At 38.2% G+C, this 23,319-nt stretch overlaps 10 protein-coding genes across 10 annotated transcripts; 6 read left to right on the forward strand and 4 right to left on the reverse strand. All coding sequences in view use genetic code 12, as the record gives it.

The window, feature by feature from the left end:
- Positions 1-311: 311 nt before the first annotated feature.
- ERG5 (C-22 sterol desaturase) lies at positions 312-1,880 on the forward strand (the record flags this gene model as incomplete). Its single annotated transcript, XM_036812180.1, has 1 exon — positions 312-1,880. The coding sequence occupies one exon, from the start codon at positions 312-314 to the stop codon at positions 1,878-1,880; it is 1,569 nt and encodes a 522-aa protein (XP_036668543.1).
- Positions 1,881-2,047: 167 nt separating this feature from the next.
- Positions 2,048-2,701, forward strand: TAF19 (Taf19p; the record flags this gene model as incomplete). The annotated part of the gene is made up of 1 exon (XM_036812181.1): positions 2,048-2,701. The coding sequence occupies one exon, from the start codon at positions 2,048-2,050 to the stop codon at positions 2,699-2,701; it is 654 nt and encodes a 217-aa protein (XP_036668544.1).
- A 2,175-nt stretch (positions 2,702-4,876) lies between these two features.
- CPAR2_704000 (E3 ubiquitin-protein ligase) lies at positions 4,877-8,236 on the forward strand (the record flags this gene model as incomplete). The annotated part of the gene is made up of 1 exon (XM_036812182.1): positions 4,877-8,236. The coding sequence occupies one exon, from the start codon at positions 4,877-4,879 to the stop codon at positions 8,234-8,236; it is 3,360 nt and encodes a 1,119-aa protein (XP_036668545.1).
- Positions 8,237-8,338: 102 nt separating this feature from the next.
- PMT1 (dolichyl-phosphate-mannose-protein mannosyltransferase) lies at positions 8,339-11,182 on the reverse strand (the record flags this gene model as incomplete). The annotated part of the gene is made up of 1 exon (XM_036812183.1): positions 8,339-11,182. One exon carries the CDS (start codon positions 11,180-11,182, stop codon positions 8,339-8,341), a length of 2,844 nt encoding a protein of 947 aa, XP_036668546.1.
- Positions 11,183-13,698: 2,516 nt separating this feature from the next.
- Positions 13,699-16,515, forward strand: CPAR2_704020 (Arf family guanine nucleotide exchange factor; the record flags this gene model as incomplete). Its single annotated transcript, XM_036812184.1, has 1 exon — positions 13,699-16,515. The coding sequence occupies one exon, from the start codon at positions 13,699-13,701 to the stop codon at positions 16,513-16,515; it is 2,817 nt and encodes a 938-aa protein (XP_036668547.1).
- Positions 16,516-16,713: 198 nt separating this feature from the next.
- On the forward strand, positions 16,714-17,334 carry PUP3 (proteasome core particle subunit beta 3; the record flags this gene model as incomplete). Its single annotated transcript, XM_036812185.1, has 1 exon — positions 16,714-17,334. One exon carries the CDS (start codon positions 16,714-16,716, stop codon positions 17,332-17,334), a length of 621 nt encoding a protein of 206 aa, XP_036668548.1.
- Positions 17,335-17,592: 258 nt separating this feature from the next.
- CPAR2_704040 (uncharacterized protein) lies at positions 17,593-17,889 on the reverse strand (the record flags this gene model as incomplete). Its single annotated transcript, XM_036812186.1, has 1 exon — positions 17,593-17,889. The coding sequence occupies one exon, from the start codon at positions 17,887-17,889 to the stop codon at positions 17,593-17,595; it is 297 nt and encodes a 98-aa protein (XP_036668549.1).
- A 574-nt stretch (positions 17,890-18,463) lies between these two features.
- Positions 18,464-19,792, reverse strand: CPAR2_704050 (uncharacterized protein; the record flags this gene model as incomplete). Its single annotated transcript, XM_036812187.1, has 1 exon — positions 18,464-19,792. The coding sequence occupies one exon, from the start codon at positions 19,790-19,792 to the stop codon at positions 18,464-18,466; it is 1,329 nt and encodes a 442-aa protein (XP_036668550.1).
- A 243-nt stretch (positions 19,793-20,035) lies between these two features.
- Positions 20,036-20,536, reverse strand: CPAR2_704060 (uncharacterized protein; the record flags this gene model as incomplete). The annotated part of the gene is made up of 1 exon (XM_036812188.1): positions 20,036-20,536. The coding sequence occupies one exon, from the start codon at positions 20,534-20,536 to the stop codon at positions 20,036-20,038; it is 501 nt and encodes a 166-aa protein (XP_036668551.1).
- Positions 20,537-22,450: 1,914 nt separating this feature from the next.
- CPAR2_704070 (uncharacterized protein) lies at positions 22,451-23,173 on the forward strand (the record flags this gene model as incomplete). Its single annotated transcript, XM_036812190.1, has 1 exon — positions 22,451-23,173. One exon carries the CDS (start codon positions 22,451-22,453, stop codon positions 23,171-23,173), a length of 723 nt encoding a protein of 240 aa, XP_036668552.1.
- Positions 23,174-23,319: the final 146 nt, after the last annotated feature.

The following is a 23,319-nucleotide window of genomic DNA, read 5'->3' on the forward strand; positions in this document are numbered from 1 at the left end:
GAACATTAAGAGCAACCACATCATCCATCGACATGGCCAAGTTACTTGTAGTTAATATGCCAGATCTCCATATCATAATAGGAAGCATTTGATTACTACGGTTCTACCTTGGAGGTCTACCGTTGTCGTTCCCGATTCTCTTTTGTGTTTTCTTGTTCCGTCGTTTAGCATTAATTTCTCTCGCGTGTTTCTTCTTTCCGTCAAAAAATTTTCTTATCCCGAGAAATAAACATCACCAGACGAAATCACCTTTATTCTGCCACATTCTTTCGCTTTTTGTTTTTTGTTCTTACAGTGATATAGTCCCCACGATGGATAGCTTTAACCAAACAGTGGAGTTGGCTGGGTCGAGCCATACCAACCAAATTTTCAACTTCCTAACATCAAATAAACAAATCAACTACTTTTACCAATTGTATTTATCAGCATCTTGGATTCAGATTGTCATTGCATCGGTTGTGTTGATTTTGTCGTATGACCAAGTCAAATATCAACTAAACAAGGGGTCAATTGCTGGACCCAAATTCAAGATTTGGCCGATTATCGGTCCATTTTTGGAATCATTGGATCCAAAGTTTGAAGAGTACAAGGCTAAATGGGATAGTGGTGCTTTGAGTTGTGTTTCCATTTTCCACAAGTTTGTTGTTATTGCATCGACAAGAGACTTGGCAAGAAAGATTTTGTCGTCACCAAAATATGTCAAACCTTGTGTTGTTGATGTCGCTATCAAGATATTAAGACCAACCAATTGGGTTTTCCTTGATGGAAAGGAACACACTGATTATCGTAGGTCTTTGAATGGTCTTTTCTCACAAAAGGCATTGGAGGTTTATATCCCAGTTCAGGAGAAATACATGGACATCTATCTCGAGAGGTATTTAAACTACAATGGACCAAGGAAATTTTTTCCAGAATTTAGAGAATTACTTTGTGCATTGTCCTTGAGAACTTTTTGCGGTGATTACATTACTGAAGATCAAATTTCATTGATTGCTGATAATTATTTCAGAATCACTGCTGCTTTAGAATTGGTCAACTTCCCCATCATTATCCCATACACCAAGACTTGGTATGGTAAAAAGATTGCTGATGATACCATGAAAATTTTTGAAAATTGTGCTGCCAAGGCAAAAGTACACATTGGACAAGGTGGGAAACCAACTTGTGTCATGGATGAGTGGATCTACCTTATGAAGGAAGCTAAAGATAAACATTTGGATGATCCTGAATCAAAATTGTTGATCAGAGAGTTTTCCAATAGAGAAATTAGTGAAACCATTTTCACCTTTTTATTTGCTAGTCAAGATGCTTCAAGTTCCCTCGCATGTTGGCTTTTCCAAATTGTCGCTGACAGACCAGACGTTGTTGAAAAGATCAGGGAGGAACAATTGAGGGTCAGAAATGGTGACATGAATGTCAGATTAGACTTGGAATTGATTCAAAAGATGAAGTACACAAACAACACTGTCAGAGAAACTCTCAGATACAGACCACCAGTTTTGATGGTGCCATACGTTGTTAAGCAAAATTTTCCAATAACTGAATCTTATACTGCACCTAAGGGCTCCATGGTTATCCCTACTTTATACCCAGCATTACACGATCCTGAAGTATTTGAAGATGCTGAAAGTTTTATTCCAGAACGTTGGGAAAACCCTACAGGAGACATGGATAAACGTAACTGGTTACCATTTGGTGTCGGACCTCATGTCTGTCTTGGTCAAAAGTACGTTTTAATGTTGTTCACCGGTATGCTTGGTAAATTCCTTGTGGGAGCCGATTTGGTGCACCACAAAACAGACTTGAGTGAAGAGATCAAGGTGTTTGCTACGATCTTTCCTAAAGACGATTTGATCTTGGAATTCAAGAGGAGAGTGTAAGAAGAAGAGCTTTGTGTAATAGACTTATTTTGTAGGTGTAGGTGTAGGTGTAAGTGTAGGGGGATTTATTTAATTGAAAGTTATTTAAAGATGAAAAGTTCAATTGTAAAGGAATGCGAAAAAGTTCAACAAAACATAAGCAACATCCTTTGCTCTGCCTAACAACCATGTCCGAACAGAACTTGCCCACAGATAGCGGGGCGGCAGCCACAAACTCAAACAATGCCTCCGATTCATCCAACACAGAGTCAAATCTACCACCTATTCTCTATTCCAAACGCAAAAAGCGTCAACTTTTCACAAAGGATATTGAAAATCTACTATATGCAATGGGGGACCGACCATATTCTTTAAACTCCACCGTTTCAGCATTGGAAGATATCTTGGTCGACTTTATTTCCCGGTTGTCTCACACAATGGTCCACTATGCCGCATCACAAGGCCGTAATCGAATCAAATTGAATGACTTGGCATTTGCATTGCGCAATGACCCATTGAAATTAGGTCGAATGATGTACATATTGGAGCAAAGTCACAAGATCGAACGTGCAAAGAAGTTATTTGATGAGGAGCAAGGAACGCTGGATAAAAAAGGTGACTTGTTTGGGAAACTTGGAGATGATGATGAGGACGAGGAGGATGGCGAGGGTGATGGTAAAGAGGGCGAAGCAGTCAGCAAACAAGGGGAAAGCGGTAGTGGGGACGCAGTTGGAAAGAAGAAGAGAAAGGTTGAATTGGATGAGAATGGGAAACCCAAGAAGAGAAAGTATACAAAGAGAAAAGGTGTCGCAGATGGGACAAAGGGGGCTGGTGAATCATGATAGCAAGAGGATGTCTTAATGGCAAGGTTCTAGAGCGGAGGGCCCTGATGTGGTTCATAGTGGAGATCGACGATGTCTGGTGATGAAGGAGAACTTGCAATAGATCTTAAAGATGAGAATCGTCAATAAAAAGTGGCCATTCGGCAATCAACATACACCTGATGTATTTAACGGATCTTCGTGGTGGTAAATGAGGCTTGTTGGAATATAGTACACAATATTGATGTTGGTTGATTCAGAGAATCCAGTCGTTTGCTTTACCTACCGGGATGTCAACAATGATGTGGATGTAGAACTTTGCAATCAAAAAAGCGATTGTGTGGTTTTCAGTGTTTGTGCTGCTATTCTTTTTTTTTGTTTATGAAGCTTCATCTTTTTGAGAAACATTCACACTTTTTGCATAACAATCACACTATCTCCACAATGTAACTCATTATAATCATCACCTTTATCGCATTAGGCTCTAACATGGTGAAGTCAATCTTCCTTCGCGATCACATCGATGAATCCATTGCGACAACAAAATACAATTTGAGTGACAATGACACCAACGACATCCCATTCAGCATCACCAAATTCATCAAACCTGAATCACTTTGTGACAAATACGATAAGCATCCAGTGTTTTGCATGATGTGGGCAAAGCCAATGAGAGATGCCATTGCCAGCGATTTAGTAATGATCAAAACCCGCCGATATGTTGACCACTCATTTCCTACCTAGAAGCCTAAAACTATCGCATCCTGCATCCACCGGATCCAAAAAGGAATATGTTTAATGTCAAACGTTAGCAATACTGAGTACGTCAAAGGAGATAATTTGGACTTCAATGGTTACGCTGCTAATTCTACTGCAAGCGAAATGATTGTCAAAATTGTGTACCACTCGGATAGTACCATTGGTGCTAAATGTTTGGAAGATGATAAGACTTGAAGGTCATTCAACACGTAGCTTGTAGTGTTAAGATTACATCAATAATGTAGACCCCCCGTTCATGAATAAATAACTTATTTATATACAGTGTTCATTCCTATTTGAAGACGAGAACTTATTGGATTCTGTTTGGTTGACCTTTCTTCGATTGAAGATCCCAGGTTCTGATATTTGATAGTCAAGAGACACAAAAATATAGTAACTTTGTCCTCTTTCAAATTGCAGAACAATAATTCGTGCATCCAATGTGTCTCCAAGACTACTGTTTGATTTCAATTCATCTCCATTGTATAAACAAAATAATCTCAAACTATGTTGAACGGCTCCTTGAAATAATCATCATCAATATAAAATTCTCCATTGTACTATTGTCAACTATCGTCCTCGCGCTTGCCAATAACTCCGGACTGTATCACTTTGATGACGAACAGGACCAAAAGGATTTCCAGCTGATGATTCTGCACACGTGCGACTATGAAGATGAAGGCACGGCTTGCCTTGACCTATTGTTGAATGATTAAAATCGTGTTTCGGTACAGGATCGACGTCAAAACCCTGGGCCATTGAGAAAGCTTGAGTGCGATTGCAATTGAGTATTTGGGAGCGAGTGGATACACTCAGGAAGACGTACAAAAGGCAATCAAGTGAGCAAAGGCCAATCGAAAGGTGCCAGACGATTTAGTAGATTTTGTTAAACAACGACTTTGCATCTTAGACTAGTCACAATACAGTAAATGATAAGTCGAAGCGACTTTCAGTGCGTAGGTACTAAATCAAAATATGGACGCCGATTTCTTGCACTTTGTAGCATATCCAATCAGAAGAGTCATTGATGGTGGGGGTTTCCAACTAAAGTATCAGTCTTTTCCAAAGCAGCTCTGGTATGTACAAGTACAAAGGTGCATCAGTAGATCCTCGAATGTCGTACCTTTAATTGAAGATCATCAGTTGAGATCCAAGAGTAGTGTACTGACCAAAAGTGATATTTTATTTCAAATTTTAAACCTCTTGTGCTCACTTCCATCAAACCAACTTTGACAAACGAATCCTACAGTCTCATAGATCAAAAAGTTTACCACAGATTATCTACGTCGCATACATTCACTACTCCAAACATCTCCCAGAATGGTGGATATAGAACATACATGTCGGATTTGTCGAATGGAAGGGACTCCACTGGAGCCTCTATATCACCCGTGTAAATGTCGAGGTTCCATCAAATACATCCATCAAGATTGCTTAATGGAGTGGCTAAAACATTCCAACCAATCAAGTGAGAAATGTGACATTTGTAATACGCCCTACAAGTTCAAAGTGATTTATGACCCAAACATGCCCAAAATTATACCCTTCCCACTAGTTTGGAGCAAATTCGTACAAGTGGCGTCAAACACAGTTGTCAAGAGCATATGTATATTCTTGTACGTGCTATGCATCATCATACAAGTGCCGATATTCTGGAAGTTTTGTGGGCGTGTGTACACTTGGGCAATGGATGGAAGGTTACCTGTAAATAATCCCACTTTCCTTGACGCATTATATTTTGGCAATTTTGACATACTGGAACTTGCTCAGAACACCACTGCATCGCAGCTCGCATTGCTAAAGTTGCGAAAATTTCTCAGTCATACGTACTTTAGTGGGGTCAGATACATCTTGGTGGGGATTATTATTCACATTGCATTGTTTGTTGAAAGAGAATGGGTTGTTCGGGATGAAGGATACTTGAAACTATTGCATCGTAAAATTGGCAAAGAGCCAAAGACACAGTTGGTTGATGTGTTGCAGAATGCATTGGATGTTTTGAGAAGACAGGAGGATCGTAATGAAAGATTGAATGTTGTACAAGAGGCAAATTTGAATCGTGCCATCGACACTTTACAACATCGTGGAGAACAAATGAATGTTCGATATGAAGAGGAGTTGAGGCGTGCTATCAATAGAGGCGAGATTTTCAATGGAGACGTAAATCAGGATGGAGATGTCCATGGGGGTGACACTCGTGATGATGTCGAAGTCATCCACGAAGACGAGGATATTGTCATCGATGATGCCCTCAACCATGATGAACCACCTGCAGATGCCCATAGAGTGGTCATCAATGACGAACAGGAGTCTGACGAGGAAGAGATGGTACGTCAAGCATTGGATGATGATTTTGAACAAATGGCACAAGAAGAAGGCAACAACAATGGTGGAGCTATTGGTGAAATCATGGAAGTATTTGGTATTATCTTGAATATTAAAACACCCCTTTTCCTTATGGTTGTGTGTGACTCCATCATCACGGCGTATTTGTTCTGCATATATGTGGTACCTTACATCTTGGGGGATTTGCTTGTGTTTGTATTTGGTGTTGCAATCAAGTATGTATTTCAAAATATTCCAGAACCCAAGTGGGACACCACTATCAAAACCGGCTACGAATTTGCTGATTTTTCGATCCTCACCATTCAAGAGTACATCGTGGAGCCTTGTGTAAACACATTCAAGGACTTGGTTTACCCTGATGATGCACAATACACCTTAGCTGATCGGATTTTGGTACTCACACTAGGATATGCAATCATTGGCATCACCATACACAATATCATGAAGAGCTTAACATCGGGGCCTAAACCGATTGTTGGATCATCGAGGCGGGTTTACAAAATTTTGTTTGAATTGAGCTCAACAGCAAAAGTGTTTGTCATCTTTGCTATTGAGATTTTCTTTTTCCCCGTGTACTGTGGTTGGTTATTAGATTTTTGTGCTGCTCCATTGTTTCTCGATAAGTTTACTCAAGTGACAAAAACAGGCACGACGTTTATTCTTTTCCTTACATCAATTGACAGCTGGACTCAAGTGCCATATATCCGTACCCTGCTTTACTGGGCATCAGGTACCTTGTACATGTTATTTTTTGCGTTGTTTGTGGGAATGGTGAGAAATACTATATTACGCCCCGGTGTGTTGTATTTCATTCGCAGTCCTGATGACCCAAATGCTAGATTGATTCATGATGCATTAGTTAAACCATTGGGTCTACAATTGTCGAGGATCTACCTTAGTGCAAAAGTTTATACTGGGTTTATCTTGTTTGGAATTGGTGGTGTCACTTGGGGATTGAGGTACATGGTTGCCCCTAACCATGGAAAGTACAATGTAATGTTGCCCATGGAATTTCTGCTTACACCAAGTGGTTTAATATTTATGGTTCCTTTAGGATTGAGTTCGGCATTTATTAGGCAGATGTTGCCATTGATTACAAAATACGTAAGAATGTATTGGTCAAAAGCATTTGAAATCAGTGTGCATAAATTGCGATTGTCTCATTTCATTTTGGGCAAACCGGTTGCACATGAACGTGGGCATGTTGTTTATCGTGATTTGAAGGAAAGATTATTGGCCACAGCTATACCGGATTACGCACAACCGGTAACTTATAGACAAGCACAAGAGAATTTTGCAACCAATCCTGAATGCAATGCATGTTTTGTTCCTGATGGATATTATGTGCGTGCACCTGATAATGATACTGTTTCTCGGAAATTTCTCAAGAAATTGTTTGTTCCAGTGACAAAGGACGACAAGTTGTTGCGTGACGTTGATGTAAATGATTTAAAACAATCTGGATACGAAACTCCATCTAGTGAAGAAGAGGAAATGAATACAGATGATGCGTACTGTATTGTTTATCGTCCACCTAACTTCAAAATTCGTTGTTTTGCATTGATTTTGATGCTTTGGGTATTTGCAGTGCTCCTCATATTATCTGTTATATTGGTTGCATTAGTGATTGGGCGTCCAGTAGCGGTTGCTCAACTGAGTATATTTGACAATACTTTGCCATTGTTTTCACCAGGCGAGATTAATTGGAAGTTGGCAGATCTGGTTAGTCTTATTTATGGATTATTGATGGAATTCAACATTCTTAAATTCGTGGACAAGTATATTGAACAAAAGCATCAACAAGGTGGTGCGAATGAAGTTGATCCAGAGGATGCTCCAAGAGCAAGGATATTTGACAACTTGTTTGGTATTGCTGGCGCTGGTGGTGCCAATCAACAAAATCGCGTTGCTATAGTTAAAGTTTTCATCTTGTCGTTGATTGTTACACTTTGGTTCTATTGGGTTGCTTCTGTCCACATCTTGTGTATTGATTTCCCATTACAAGTTTGGCTCAAGACCTCAATGGCCAAAATGGAATTCATGCCCACATTTGTTCATTTTGTTGCCCTGTGGTGGACTTTATTACCAGCCATCATGTACTTGGGCAAAATTCAAGCTAGAGATTTAGATCTTCAAGAAAGTATCAAGTCAATGGGATTGGGCTACTTGTTGATGAACTATGCAATGATTTATATTCCCTCGTTGAGTTATACAGCATGGAAGATTGTCACTACCGAAGCTTTGACCTTGCGAGATGTCGATGTTGCTGGACCTGGTTATTTCCCCATTGCGTGGGTATTTTCATTTATTGTGTTTGCCATTTATCGATCCTTGAACAATGTCATCAAATTTTATGATTATATTGGACAACAGATTAAAACGGAAAAGTATGTGAGGGGAAGAGCAATTGTCAATGATGATGAAGATGTTAGCGAAGAAGAGAGATTATAGAGAGGTGTGTATAGGAATAACGTGTATAGGTATAACGTATACAGGTATAATGGTTTTGTTTTTTTGCTTTTAATGGTAATGTGTATTACTATCTAACCTTATCTAGACGGGTTGTTCAGGTTGTTGCTGTCCTTCCGATATAGGTTGCACTGGAGAATCAACTGGTTTTTCTTCAACTATTGGCTGCACTGGAGGATCAATTGACTCTTCCTCAACAATTCTTTGATTGATATCGTCAACTTGATCATATTGTGGGATATCATCAAGCACTGGTTTTTCAATATTTTCCACAACTGGTGCATCAGCAACTTGTTCGAGTTTCTCCTCGATTACCTCCTCATTGGCGGGAGCTTGTTCAACTTTGGAATCATCTTGCGCAGCTGGGTCAGCCTTGGAATCAACTTCAGCAACAGGTGCTGCTGCAACAGGTGCTTCTTCGCCTTGCTTGTTATTCGATTTTGTATCAATGTCAATGCCCGGTGGTGCCAATTGTTCAGGCGCCTTAGCTGGAGCTTCTTGTGCATCAGCTGGTGGTTTCTCAATATGTTTCTCCTCTTTAGCAATATTGGGCACTGCTTTTGGAGTTTGCTTGGCTTCGTCACGTACATGCCAATTGGCCGGTTCAAGTAGATCAGGAGACTCTTGAGCAAAATCGTATTGAGCAATGTTTGTATAGAAATTGTTGCAATCATAGTCCCAAGATTTGAAAGGCTTTGAAACTTCACATGCAGTTTTAGTCCATGGCGTAGCGTAAATTAATGATGAATAATTGAGGTAAAACACGGTACTGAAAACGACAAATAATGCCACCAAAACCATGGCCAATTGACGCAATATCCTTGAAGATGAAGTGAAATAGTTTGTGAAAATTTCCAAGAAATGGCCCAATGATAAAATGGCAAAATACAAAGCTGGCAAGTAATGATGTAAAAACAATTGTCTACCCATGATGAAAAAGGGCAAGTAATGTAATGCCCATCCCAAGACATAACTAAATGTTTGCACATTAAAGTTGAAAACTTCCTTATTTGTCGCCATGGGTTTACCTAAATGGTATTTGAATACAGTGACAACAGCATAAATGAAAAATGTAAAAACGACAGTTGTTGCTGCCCACCAGGTAACGGCATTACCCAAGAGATACACTTGTTTATGTTCTCTTGTCCAATAATTGATACCTCTCAACAAAAATGGCCATTCAGATGGATCACTTTGCCAATGATGATGATCAGTTAAACCAGAATTGATTTTCCACATTCTCTTGTGCAGTTCAACAAATTTCTCCCAAAGGGATAACTTAGGGTAATTAATAATTGTTTGACGCTCTTTAGGTAAATACTTGTTGTCGTTTTGTTCGATATACCAATGTGTCAATGCACGTTTACCTTGAGATGCAGAGGTAACTTCTTGTTGACCAAATCCCCATTCAGGTAACTTGACTTCACTGGAGAATAAGTAGTTTCCAGTCATGGCATGACGTAAACGGAAAACAGTTTTTAACGCCTTGACAAATGCTTTAGCATCATCGTCTTTAGTTTTGTGTTGAACAATTTCAACTACCCAATCATCATTGGCATCTCCATTGAAACCATCATAACCATAAGCTGAACATTCTTTTTGCCAATCACGTTCACTAGCTGGTGGTTTTTCATCGTGCGAATGTAATCTTCTTCCAGTATTGACATGTTTCAATCTAATCTTCATACCATTGATCAAAGGGATAAATGTATCATTGTAAATTGTTCCGTTGTATGGTTCAATTAACCACTTGTTATTTGAGTCCAAGTGTGGGTACAAGGTAATTTGTTGTTGCTTGGAACCAGTAGGGTAAAAATGTTGATGTGAATGTAAGTATCCACCTTGAGTTTCGAGATGACGTATGGTGACAATTGAACCCAAGCCAACTTCAGCAGTGATGTTGGTGGGGATTTTGTTTCCATTTAAGCCAGCTCTGAATGCACTACTCATAAAGGCACCACCATCACCTTCATTGGGTAACATTTGGAAATGAACTGCGAAAAATGCAAGATACAACACCAAGGGTACTCCCAACAACGTGAATCCTCTAATGAAAAAATGAGCCAAAATTTTTCTTGTGGAAACATTTAAATCACCAATAAGAAACCACAATTGGTAAATGCAAAGTAAACCAACCCAAGCCACAGTAAATAAACCAACCCATTTTGAACTTAAAGCTAATCCCAAGGCAACACTAGTGGCAAACAAACTTCTATACCAACCAAATGTAAATGGAATTTGAATTTCAAATTTCTTCCACGAATAAATGGCTGCGGCAATGAAAAACACCAATGGTGAATCCAACAAGATATATCTAGATATAGTGACATTAGAATTTTCAATCAACAAGAGCAAAGCGGTAACAAATGAAATAATTGGACGGACACCTGATTGTCTCAATGTCAAGTAGCACAATACAATTGTAGCAACACCCAACAATGCTGGAAATTGTCTCATAAACACATATGGAACAGTTTCAGGAAACTTGTCACCAATTTTCTTGAATTCGAAGTCTCCATTAAACCCACCAATGGATCCAACAGCAGCGAATAGCATTTTGGCTAATGGTGGATGAACATCCATAAAAAATTTACCCAAAATGTATTTTCTAGCAAATCCACCAAAATGAACCTCATCAAATACAACAGAGTCAGGGTAAGATAGGCCCCGTAATCTGACAACTAATCCAATAACAACCAAGGCAATCAAAAACCAATATTCCTGTTTGACAAATTGACGTTTTTGTAAAATAATTGGTGAAGGATTGGTGATTAGATATTCACGAATTTGACCTTTACCAAATACAGGATCAACTAATGGATCAACATTCCATATATTGTCACCGTCTTGTTTGTGTTTGGAAGCAGCCGCTGCTGCAGCAGCAGCTTTCAACTTGGCTGGGGGTATGTTGTTGTTTGGTTTAGCCATAGGGAGAGAGGAGGAAATATGGTTCTCTTTAGCTCAGTAATGATGCAATGGGTAAACCTAAACTTTCAGTAGTTGATTGAATGAGTATAGCAACGATAAGTAAACTCTGTTGTATCTTCTTGATTTGTTGTTCTTCAGTCTTTTCTCCTTGTGATGAAAAATTTCGAAATACAAAATTCAATTTGAACAACACATCAACAAATACAATACACACACTACTTTTAGAAAAGTAAGAACAGAGATGTTTAGAGTGACATATTATAATTAGCTGACCCTCGAGGAGTATCAATACAATTGCGCCCCCCCTTGTATTTACTGAACTACACGGATCTTTACCAACTATACAACTAAAGTATACTGTTGTGCATTTCTCTCTCTCTCTCCCTTTAGATGTTTCCAACTCACTCTCATCTGGGACGCGACTGAACAACAACACCACGCGCACTTAACGGGAAAATCGGATTATGTCGTGATAAAATATTTCGCGACACAGAACTCGAACTAACCAATTACATTCAATTAATGTCTTCTACATCTTGAGATTGTTTAACGAAAGACCCGTCAGAAGAATAGAATCAAAATTAATTTGTGAGAGTCAGCTGAGGTATTCAGCACTTCTTCTTTGATATCACAGTAGCGATTGCGTGTAAAATTGCAATTCAACTTCTAGTCACTCTGTTTAGCCATGCAATGAAGAGAGTAGGGTCTAAGGCTACTATTCCCTATTCGCAGTAACCCCACTATATCTCAGAGCTTCAACTCTGGTTGCAAAAGAAGGAAGAAAAAGGATTGTAATATCAACCCTTAAATCTAAGCACTTCTGTCGTTTGCTCCAGCTTGCGGCTCCACCCGAGCGGAGATCTTAGAGGTAACTACTTGCCAAGAGCATGCAAATGGCACTTGAAAAGGTAAGTGCCACTGGTTTAGAGTTGTTCTATTACTTCCTTTGGGAAGTCAGCGTAAATTCAAACTCATCCGAATTACTCTATACAGACATCACGAAGACATCAAACCTTGTCTTTGTAACCATGTAATTGCTGGTTCATAAACTTAATACGTATATTTTTTCCAAAAGTAGGGTGATGGATATGGAGACCCTTTTTTCAGACTTCAACTAACTAAACTTTAAAGTGGAAAAAAAGTGTAAGTAACGATAAATGGCACCACTTTCCAACTTAGATGCAAAACCATTTAGTTCATGCATAACACTCATACTGCAAGATTAATTGCTTATATTACGTTGCAATATCACCCAATTCTAAGTTTGGCAAAGCTGGCATAGCCATTACGAGAATTTTATGCCGCCGGTGTATGGAGCGGTATCTGAGCTTAAGATGACTGATTGACACAAGTTGCCAAAACCTTATCGAAATAAGGTTTTTCATATTCAAAAACCACCCCATGCTGTTCGCGGAATCTTCTAATAATTGAAGACAGAAAGAGGGGACGTGGTGAGATTTACAGATTGACGGTGGCTCCGATGGCCGCATTTAGTGTTTTGGTTTGGATCTCTGTACAAGTATCGCCGAATTTCTTCACAGCTGCCTTCAACTTTCCAATTTCATGTGGGTTCTTGATTGTTTGCTTTCATTAATCCTCTACCTCTACGAGTGTAGCTTCATGAAGTTGTGTGCGAGTTAAAATTAACATTGTGCATCAACAGTAATGTTTAATATCCCTTCAATTACATGCATTTCATATGTCTTCCCATGTTGCAAGAATGTAAGCGCTAAAGGTGAAATAAACTTGTACGATAATTTGAAAAATTAAGACCGCCTCAAATCAATTGCACCTGCAATGGAGATGTGATGAACAATTTAGCTTCGAAGTGGGCTATTCGCTTTAGAAAACACAATTACTCATTGAGATCTGGTAACGTATAAAGGTTTGCGCTACTTTGTGCACCTCACCAATATCAATTCGTTTCGCTTCCCTGTTGGCAAGTAGTGTTTCCGCAATTGTTTGTGTCACAAAAACTTTAGAAAGCGAGACCCTTTTTCTTTACACATACCAGAACACAGAATGTAAATTTTTTTCTTTTTTCCACTATATATACACGCCTTGACTCTGTGATACAATTTTGTTCCTCAAATGATCTACGGCTCTTACAATTGAGCCAACAGTTGAAAAAGATTCAGATATTTACAAGGGTTACAATAGGGGAGAGTAACCTCTCATTATCGGCTGCGCTTAGGTCAACCTACTTGATTGTCTTCCTTCTCATATTCTCTCTGTTTCTGGTACTTAATTCTTCACTGCAAAGTCTAGTTGACTCCAATTCAGTGTGTTTCTATGGTGTTTTTTTTCTGTCTTTTTTTTATGCTTTTCGTTTTTTTGGCGTTTAAATACATTTTTAGAATTCCTTATTGCAATTTTAGACGAACAGGGAAAAAAATAAAAAAATTAAATCCTCTTTTTACATTCTCACAAGATATATAAACTCAAAACAAATTTCCCGAAATTCTTTTATCACGCCTTGTTTACATCCACAACCTACTGCTACTTCAAAGAAAACCATGGATACTGGTGACACTGTTGATGCTTCCAAGATTGCTAATAAACTATTTGCAGAGGAGATATCCACTGCCAAACCATCAGAGATTACTCAATTTTTAGCTGGTGATGATCCTGAATCAACTGAAATTAGAACCATTTATTTTAATAATTTTCAATGGCCAGCTAATTTACTTAGCTCTATGCGCTTACTATGCTCCAAATTATACCTTAAAGCTGAATCACAAGAGTTGGATCGTATTTTATCATCTTTTGCTCAATCATATTTACAACAACATCCGCAAAATGTCTTTTGTACGCAAAATTTTGAACAAATTTATGTTATTGTTTACTCGTTAATTTTGTTGAATACTGCTTTACACAATCTGGAATTGAATAAAAAGTCACGTATTCGTCAATCTGATTTTATTAGAAATACATTGTCGACTTTTTTACTGCAAGATGCAAAATTGATGAAGAGTTTGTCAACAAAGCAGAAGTTATCTATCGAAGTAACATTATCGGATTATTATGACGATTTGGTAAAGAATGAATTGATTTTGAAAACCGAGACTTCAACACCTTTGAATCGTCTTTCTCGGGCTAGTAAGGACGAGGATAATTCGACAAATATCACGACAACCACATTGACGACAAGTACTGATGGTAATGCCGATTTGGACCATAACTTAACCAGAAAAAGTTCAAATTCATCCATTTGGTCTACTGATACCAGCCAACAGCATAACCAGCATCATAGCCAACACCAGCATCAACGATTTACCAATGGATTGAAAAGGATTACAACTGCGACGTCAACAGTAACTGCACAGACAACACAAACGACATCTACAGCGGCACCTGCAAGGGTTGGACTTGCAAGAGCATTGGCAGGACTGGTGGTACTTCATGAACAGTCCATGTATAAACACTCTAATCACTCCTTAATGTCACAAAGGTCTTCACCAGCTTTACGTCATAGGACTTCTTTTGATCAAACTAACAAGAGAACTTCCGTCATTTCAAGAAAAGTTGACGATACAATGTCGGTATTGTCTTTGGACATTGCTGGACCAAATTGGGAAGAAGATCAAAAAGACATGGAACAATTTGATGTTGACGATTATCAAGATGAATATGATTTGGAATTGGAATTGAACGGAAGTCCCTATCTTAAAGAAGGTTTATTAAAGTTGAAGATTTTAAACAATGATTCTGTTGATGATGGCTCCATCACTCAACAACCCCAGGGAAATCGGTTCTTTTCATTTTTCCATCACTCAAAAAATATCAATGCATTGAGTAAATTTGTTGATCATTTTGTTGTTGTATCTAAAGGCGAATTGTCGCTTTATTCATTTGACCCCAAAGTTATCAAGAAGCACAAACGTGAAACTGAAGTGGAAGACGATATTGGGGATGGTAACTGGCTACGCAATGCAGTGAAGCTAGGCACGTACAATCTTTGCTCCACTTTTGCCTGTTTAGACAAACTGCAAGCAGGTAAAGTGTACTGGACATTAACATTCCCGCAAGTCACCAAGAAACCTGCCAAGAAATTCATCTTTGAGGCTGGAACCAAAGAAATTGCCTTGGAATTTGTCAATACTTGTAACTTTTGGGCGGCCAAAATATCAGCCATTCCGACGTTGGAAGAAAGTGTATCTTCCGAAGAATATGGATGGGTCAATTTAAACCATTTGATAAAGACTAAGAAGTCATTTAAAAAGTTGAAAAATATTCAAAAATGGGAGCCTGTATTGCAAGGAGTGTATATATCGAACTTGTCCGTCAACGAAGAAGCAAACCATTGGGGTATGATGAATCAATTTGTTAAAACGTCAAGCTACTACAACCATTTGAAAAAACTGTATCGTGACTTTACTCATTTGAAACAGAAATTTATTGAAAATTTCCCCAAAGCACAATATAATGGATCCAATTACACTCGAGTCATAAACAATTTTGATGCCAAGATTGAACATTACAAGCATCAATTGATGGTGTATCGAAGCTATATAATCATCTTGGGGTTTGCATTACAATTGCGATTTGATTTACACGAAGAAAAGAAACTACAAGCTAGAGATAAACTAGATGCGAGCTTAGAAGATGATTCATCTCATCATAGTTTAATCGACAAGGTTGAACAAGAAGATGATGAATTGACAAAATTGGTCAAGAGTGAGATAAAGAAATTATTTTTCAACATGAAGGATATTGGAAATATCATCCCCACTTTTAAATCATCAAAATCGATAAAAAACATTGCCAAGCTACAAGAACAACATCAATTGGAACAGAATAAATTAGTGAAATCACCAAAAACTTTTACATTGTCTAATTTGAAGGATAATGAGTCGCCTATTGCTCAATTGATTGCTACTTCGAATCAAAGCTCGAGTCCACCAAGAAAGGAGTCGGTGATGGAGACCACAATCACCGAGGAGGATGAAGAGGAAGATGAAGAGGAGGGGAAGAAGACGGGAGTGGAGCAAATGCAAGAACAGCAAGTGGGTGGAAAGGAAGCTGCAATTGCGAGTAATGATGTAGCAGTAACAGAAATTGCCAGCAATGGAAAAGTACCAAGTGACGTTATCGATGATGAAGAAGAGGACACGGCCAATGAAATCAAAGCTCAATTGAGTAGAAGAGACTCCGAAAACACTAAAGTCGAACAACAAAGTAATGTGTCAGGTGAGGAACAACAACAACAACAACAACAACAACAACATGATGGCGATTACAATGGCGATGCTACTGGTGGCTCGCCCGTTTCAAGTATAAAGAAGCCAAATTTGGAGATTGCCACTAATGAAGTTTCTGCATTGGTTATTTAGGTTATAATAGATTGTCTTTGTTAATGTATTTTGAGGTTAGTATAAAGTTTGTAAGGGTATAGCGATATGACAGTGTAGTTGGTAGCGATCCTTTATTTTTAATTTTTTTTGTCGCCTATTTTCATATTGCCACCAAGCTAGGCACCAACTACTGTACTTTTTTACAACTACTACTACAACAACAACTACTCTTCCCCCATGTCTGATCCATTTTCAATAAACGGTGGTGCTGCCGTTGCAATGATAGGCAAAGATTGTGTTGCTATAGCCAGTGACTTACGATTAGGCTCGCAATCGCTTGGAGTATCAAACAATTTTGAAAAGATTTTTGAATTTGGCGATAAAACCTACATGGCATTGACAGGTCTTGCCACTGATGTGATAACATTACATGAATTGTTCAAATTTAAAACCAATTTGTACAAGTTACGTGAAGAACGATCAATTGAACCATCCACATTGGCCAACCTCGTGTCATCATCATTATACGAACGAAGATTTGGTCCATGGTTTGTTGGTCCGATTGTTGCTGGGTTAAGTTCAAAAGATAATAAGCCATTTATATGTGGATTTGATTCTATTGGATGTATTGATTTTAGTCATGATTTTATTGTGAGTGGGACGGCAACTGATCAATTGTATGGAATGTGTGAAGGGTTATATGAACCTAATTTGGAGCCCGAGGATTTGTTTGAGACTATTAGTCAAGCTTTGTTGAATGCTGTCGATAGAGATGCGTTGAGTGGTTGGGGTGCTGTGGTGTATATTATTACCAAGGATAAAGTTGTCAAACGAGTTTTGAAAACTCGTCAAGATTAGGCGAGGGGAATAAGAGTATTAGTATTATTATTGGTGCAGAGAGGGATATGAAATGTTTGGTAAGCGAGATGAAAGAATGTACTTGATGGTTTACGACGATGCTTAGTTCTGCCAATTCAAAATAGTATCCTTTAACCCAACGATAAATATATACAAGAAACTATAAACACATTTCTCTTGATTTTGAGACCAACCTCGCGGGAGAGACCTGTCTCTCTGTCTCTCTCTGTTTCTCTCTCTCTCTCTCTTTCTCTTTTTTTACTTCTTTTGCATCTCCAACTCGATAACTTTCTTTAAATATCCATTTTTACCATACTCCTCCTCCTCTCTCTGCTTCTGCTTCAACTTCATCTGGGCTTGTTTTTCTCTGCTTTTTCTAATACGATCCTTCGCATCATTGACTCTAGTGTAATGTAAACATTGACTCAACTGTTCCTTTTCAAAATTGCATAAACCAAGACATTGTTTAAGAAATTCTTGTCGGTGGCATTCTTCTAATGCATCCATTAGTTTTTCACATGTGTCGAATCTGTTCTTATCTAGTTGTGGGTGCATCGTGGAAAGAAGAAGCTTGATGGCGGGAGGCAGGGAAGGAAAGTGATTTTGTAAATCTGATGATGATTAATGATGTGTTTTTTTTTTCTTTTGCTCCAATCAATTTGGTGGTGATTACTGCGAAAATCAACATGTGTGATTGAATAAGCGTTTAAAATACCCTCAAATTTCGACACTGTATGGTAAGAGAATACGACTACTTCAATGACGATACTTTAACGTATTTACGAAGAAGTAGAACTCGGGTTATCTCTTTCATAGATGGTCGTGGAGTGGGCTGATTGCGTGTAAACAATTCGTGCATGCATTTCCTACACGTTGAAGAAAGATACCAGTATGACTATGGTAAATCTCTTCATTTGGCTTCTTTATGATGTTCGCTACATAGTGTTAGACTCAGCGAGTTGTTTGCGCTCAAGGGCTAATCATGAATTCTAGATTTACTGTCGTGTCACGAACTTTTTGGTACCCTAATTCTGACACAGGGATGGGCAAGCATTCAACCACCGCCAACTACACCTCCGCTTCTCCTCTTCTCTCGACAGTAATAACCATATTTAATTCGCACCTATGCCTATATACCCATTCTCTTTATCACATACTCTTGTGCCAATACACCAACGCCCAAATTCAACCCTTGTCGAATCCAATCTTTAACCCATTCTTTAGGATCAACATTATCCAATCCCAATTCCACATCACCCGCATCATTCAACTTCAACTGTTCACCATCAAGCCATTGTGCCCAGCGTAATGGGAATGGTTGTGTACGTGTAGTTATGGTGATGTTGTTTGTAATGTCATTGAGGATCAATGTAAATGAAAACGATGTGGCATTGTGGGAGTCGATTATGGATGTTGTTGATGGTGAGTCATTTTCAGCTGCATCTTGTGGTTTGGAGTCGATTTTAGTGGTAATTGGTTGTATTGTGATAAAGATGTTGGATTTGATAATCTCGCGAGTATCGGCATAGTCATTGTCTTCTTCTATCTTTTGTTCCTTATCGATATTTTCCTTCTGCTCTGCCTTCTCCTGATCATTCTTTTCCTTTGCAATTTCAGCCTTTTTATACTCCTTAATGGCATTTTCCAAATTTGCATTGGCCAATTTTTCACCATCAATCAATTTACCATAAAATAAATTCAACTTGACATGATCACCATTGTTACCATTACCGCCACTTTTCTCCTCATGATGATTAAACTCGTGCACAGTGACATTGATATCACCTTCAACTTGATTCATGGCCAAGTTAAAATTATTGGATACTAATTTACGCAAATATGTGAAGTTATACAAATCGGAAACCAACAAGATATTAAGCACTTCATCAGCGTCTTCAATTAACCCTTGTTTGATTTGTTGTGAAATGTTTATGAATAAATTGTTTAATCGAGATCCAATTTGTTCGGTATCCAAGTGTTTTCTTGATTGTTCATTCAATTGATTAGTTGTTGATGATGCCAATTGATAAGTTTGTTCACTCAATTTTTCGGCATTGGAAGTGATGGTGCCCCACAAATTTGAAACTTTTTGGTTTCCTTCCAGATTCCACCACGATGATAATGATGCAATTGGGTTTACTTCGAGGTGATCTGGTGGTGACTCCTTTGGCTCCTTTTGTTGAGCATGATGGTCATCAGTGGTATCTGATGAGGAAGTCCCCGTAGTTGGATCATTTGTCTCTTCTCCTTCTTCGTCATTAGAGCTAACTATATTCTCCACCTTCTTCTTTGGTTCCATTTTCTTTTTGGGCTTTTTTTGTTCATGCTGAGCTATTTCGTCAAGAAAATCAAACACTTCTTTATCATCAGTTGGTTTAACATTGGTTTTGGAGTCCTGTTGTGGTGTTGTTTCAGGTAATGAATTTATCAAATCGAATACATCGTCTGTTTCTGACATTGTGAGGTGTTGCAATGAGGAGGTGCTCTTTGCTAGTTGTACAATTGCCTTTTGTTACGTTGTGTTATTTATTTTTATTTTTTTTTGGAAGGAAAGAGAGAGAGAGAAAGGGTGGGTGTCGCGGAAAACACAGTGTCGCACAATGGAGAACATTGTCACTAAGTTGCAACTTAGGAGCTGGAACGAATGAGCTAGAATGTATTGCACTGTAAGCTATACGAGTAAAGGTAATGAAAATCCTAGCTATGCCTTAGTTGACGAATGGTTCAACTTAATATTCACCAAATTTTCATCATCTTTTTCCAACTTGGGAACAGTAATAATCACTTCTCCAGTCTTGGCATCGTGATCAGCTTTAATATCGTTATAATCAACTGGTTTATCAAACACATACTTGTTGGTGAAAACACTAGCAAACTTAGATTGACTATGTTTACCTTGTTCATTCAAATTTTGATTAACTGACACCAACAATGCATTATCAGGTTTACAAAAATCAATCTTGACATCTTTATTCTTAATATTTGGATCGGTGATTGTGAATTGATACAGTTCTGGTGTTTGCTTGGTCTTGAAGTAATTGGTGATTGATGAATCATTAAACCAATCGTGATCAAAGAAATCCTGGGGGAAAGTGGGGAGTGATTTGGGGAATGTCAAGTATGCTCTAGTTGGGGTGACTAAAGCTGTTGACTGTGTTGGGATGGCTTTGGCGATTTTAGATCTGAGGATTTGTCTAAACATTGCGGTTGTTGAGCAAGAGAGTGCGGAAAAGAGAGTCGATTGGCTAGAGATGATGGAGGTATTGGAGCTTCCTTCATATATATAAAGTGTTTGTTTCGGTACGGGGTGGAAAACGAAATACTGTGCGATGGAAAGTTGTAGAAGAATGGGTGCGAAAATACAGAAAGAAACAAAATTGTATCGAACGTGGAATGAATTGGAACAAAAAATACATCCAGTTGGTTGGTTATGAATCTTTTCTACAGTTTTCTACTCAACATAGTCCTCTTTGCAATGGCAGCTCTAGAAAGTTCTTCTATGAAAGCTGCATCTAGTAGATAGATTCAATTGCGATTGCTACCCTCCCCTCCCCCTTCGGAGTTGACCGCAGTTGTAGACGGTACGCGGAGAAATTAGTTGACGAGAGTCAACCAAGATTGCGGTGTACCCCCATTTGACTCTTGCTGTGCTAAAAAGTAGTACCAAGCTGATTCATTTGCATGACCAAGAGGAACTGACTCCGTCAAAAATTAATGTACAAGGTTCGGCTAATCAAACTAAAACGCAAGGGATTCTGCAAAGTGGCTAGCAATTACACTCTATCATTAACTCACGAGCACTTCGAAATGAGTACTTTTTTTTGTGCTGTAGATTCGTTATTGAAAGTTATCATTATCTTTTTGTTAGTACTGATGGATAAATGCAACACAAAGTTGGAAACAAAATAGTTTTTCCGAAAAGAAAAACTCAACAAAAAAAAAAAAGAGAAAGAAAAGCACAGATTAGGAGAAACCAACAAACACAATAAAAGGAAGAAAATAGGAGATGAATGGCATCGGAGTAGGAATAGCCATAAAGTTCCACAACATACAAGGAGTCAAAGTTGGAAATCTCAATACACATGATGTCTTCAAATGCTTTTAAAATTTTCGGAAATCAACGTCTCTCCACCTTCCTTCGGCAATGTCCGAATGAAATTTACATCTTTAGACTAAAGAGAGACAGAGGGGGCAACATTACAGTTTACACGGGCTGAGTCAAAAAAAACAAAATAGAAAAGTTTCAAAACGATCCTTTTCCATGTCAACATCTGCAACGTAAAAAGTCTGTGACTGTTATTTTGTGTCAAATTGCAATAATACTTTTGATTTCCCCTCCCACTTATCTTATCGTTTTCCTTACTCTCTTGCTTTGAATTTGGGTCCCACGTTGGGCTAAAAAACCAAAAAAGGGGGAGTTTTTTTTTTTTTGGGGGGGGGGGGGGGGGAGGAAAGCCTATACCTGATAACTATGCTCAGCGATTATAACATTGTATGGGAACAAGGAGTGGGAAAGAAGGGGGGAGATGAAAAGGGTATTGGGTATTGTTTAAAGGAGAAGTAGGCTTATAATTGTGAATCTAATTTTTGATAAAAAGATGCGATTCTACTCAATAATGTTTTTAGATAAAAATAAAAAAAAAAAAAAAAAAAAGGAGGGGACGAACTTTTGTAGACCCACATGGTGGCTATAGGTTGTATGATATTGTGATTTATTTTGTATTGTTTTCACTTCTACACATTTTTTTATTAATAGTGTTTCTTAAGTGTTTCTTAGTGTTTTCTCTTTTTATCTTTGTTTAAAAATTCAGCGTCTATTGCTTTTTGTGTTGCTCTTTGAGTTTTTTTGCCATCACAAGGGAGGAGGGGTAAGAGAGAGAAAACTCCGTTTCTGCTAATCATTTTGTTTTTGATACGTTGAATCTCTTTTGACTTCTTTATTGTACGATGGGAATCATAAATATATATATAAGTAGAGCCTGTTTTCACCACATTTACCATCTTCTTCTACTTCCTCTTCTTTTCCTTCTTGTTTTGCTATTCTAATACACACACACACACACACACACACACACACACACACACACACCCACACACAACCATTCTTGTTCCCCCAATGATTACCAGGTTCGCTAACTCAATCAAGCCATACTTGAAACCAAGTACTACTACAACTATGACATCTACTGCTGGTAGAGTCAGTCCATCATTAACCATGTACCACAATAATAACTCCATCGTGTCACACAACTTGCTCAAACAATTGACTTCCTACAGTTTACTCCCCTGTACTCAAGATAAAATCTATCAAGAAACTACACATATGAACAACAACACTAACAAGTTTAAAGGAGTTGCATCATCCAAGAGTGAATCAAGTGGTAAAAGTCCTAAATTTTATGTCAATGTCAAGGAAAACACTGGATTAACTAAACAAGATCACCAATTTATCATTGATCAATGTTTGAATATCCATCCTGATAATACTAGAGTCATTATTCAATCAGTATCAAATATAGATTTCAAGAAGTTGTCTAAACAGGAGAAGCTTAAACTTGTTGAGCAATTGCAAGATTATGATAAACTTGTTGCCATTGTGAATAGTGGATCATCCGTCTCCAATACAACTACTTCTACTCGTTCAATGCCATTGATTATTGATTACAGGCACAAGTTGTTGGCTAATGATGATGTATCATTTAATCGTATCATGGCAAATTATCTTAGTTGTGGTATTCAAAGTGTTGCTAGAAGTGGAAACAGTGATGTGACAATGAATGTTGGAGGTGATGATGTGACGTACAGTAATGGTACAAACTCACCCGGAGTTGTTGCTTGAAGGAGGAAAATCAAATGGAAGTTTCAAGTGTTTCATTGATTAACTCTAACTTCACTCTTGGCTTTTAGTTTTAGTTTTAGTTTTTGGTTTTGGTTTTGGTTTTGGTTCTGCTTTGGGTTTGTCATTCATTTGGGAGTTAACTTTAC

The sequence above is a fragment of the Candida parapsilosis genome, contig 006110 (genome assembly GCF_000182765.1).
Source record: "Candida parapsilosis strain CDC317 annotated contig 006110".
NCBI classification, from domain to species: domain Eukaryota; kingdom Fungi; phylum Ascomycota; class Pichiomycetes; order Serinales; family Debaryomycetaceae; genus Lodderomyces; species Lodderomyces parapsilosis.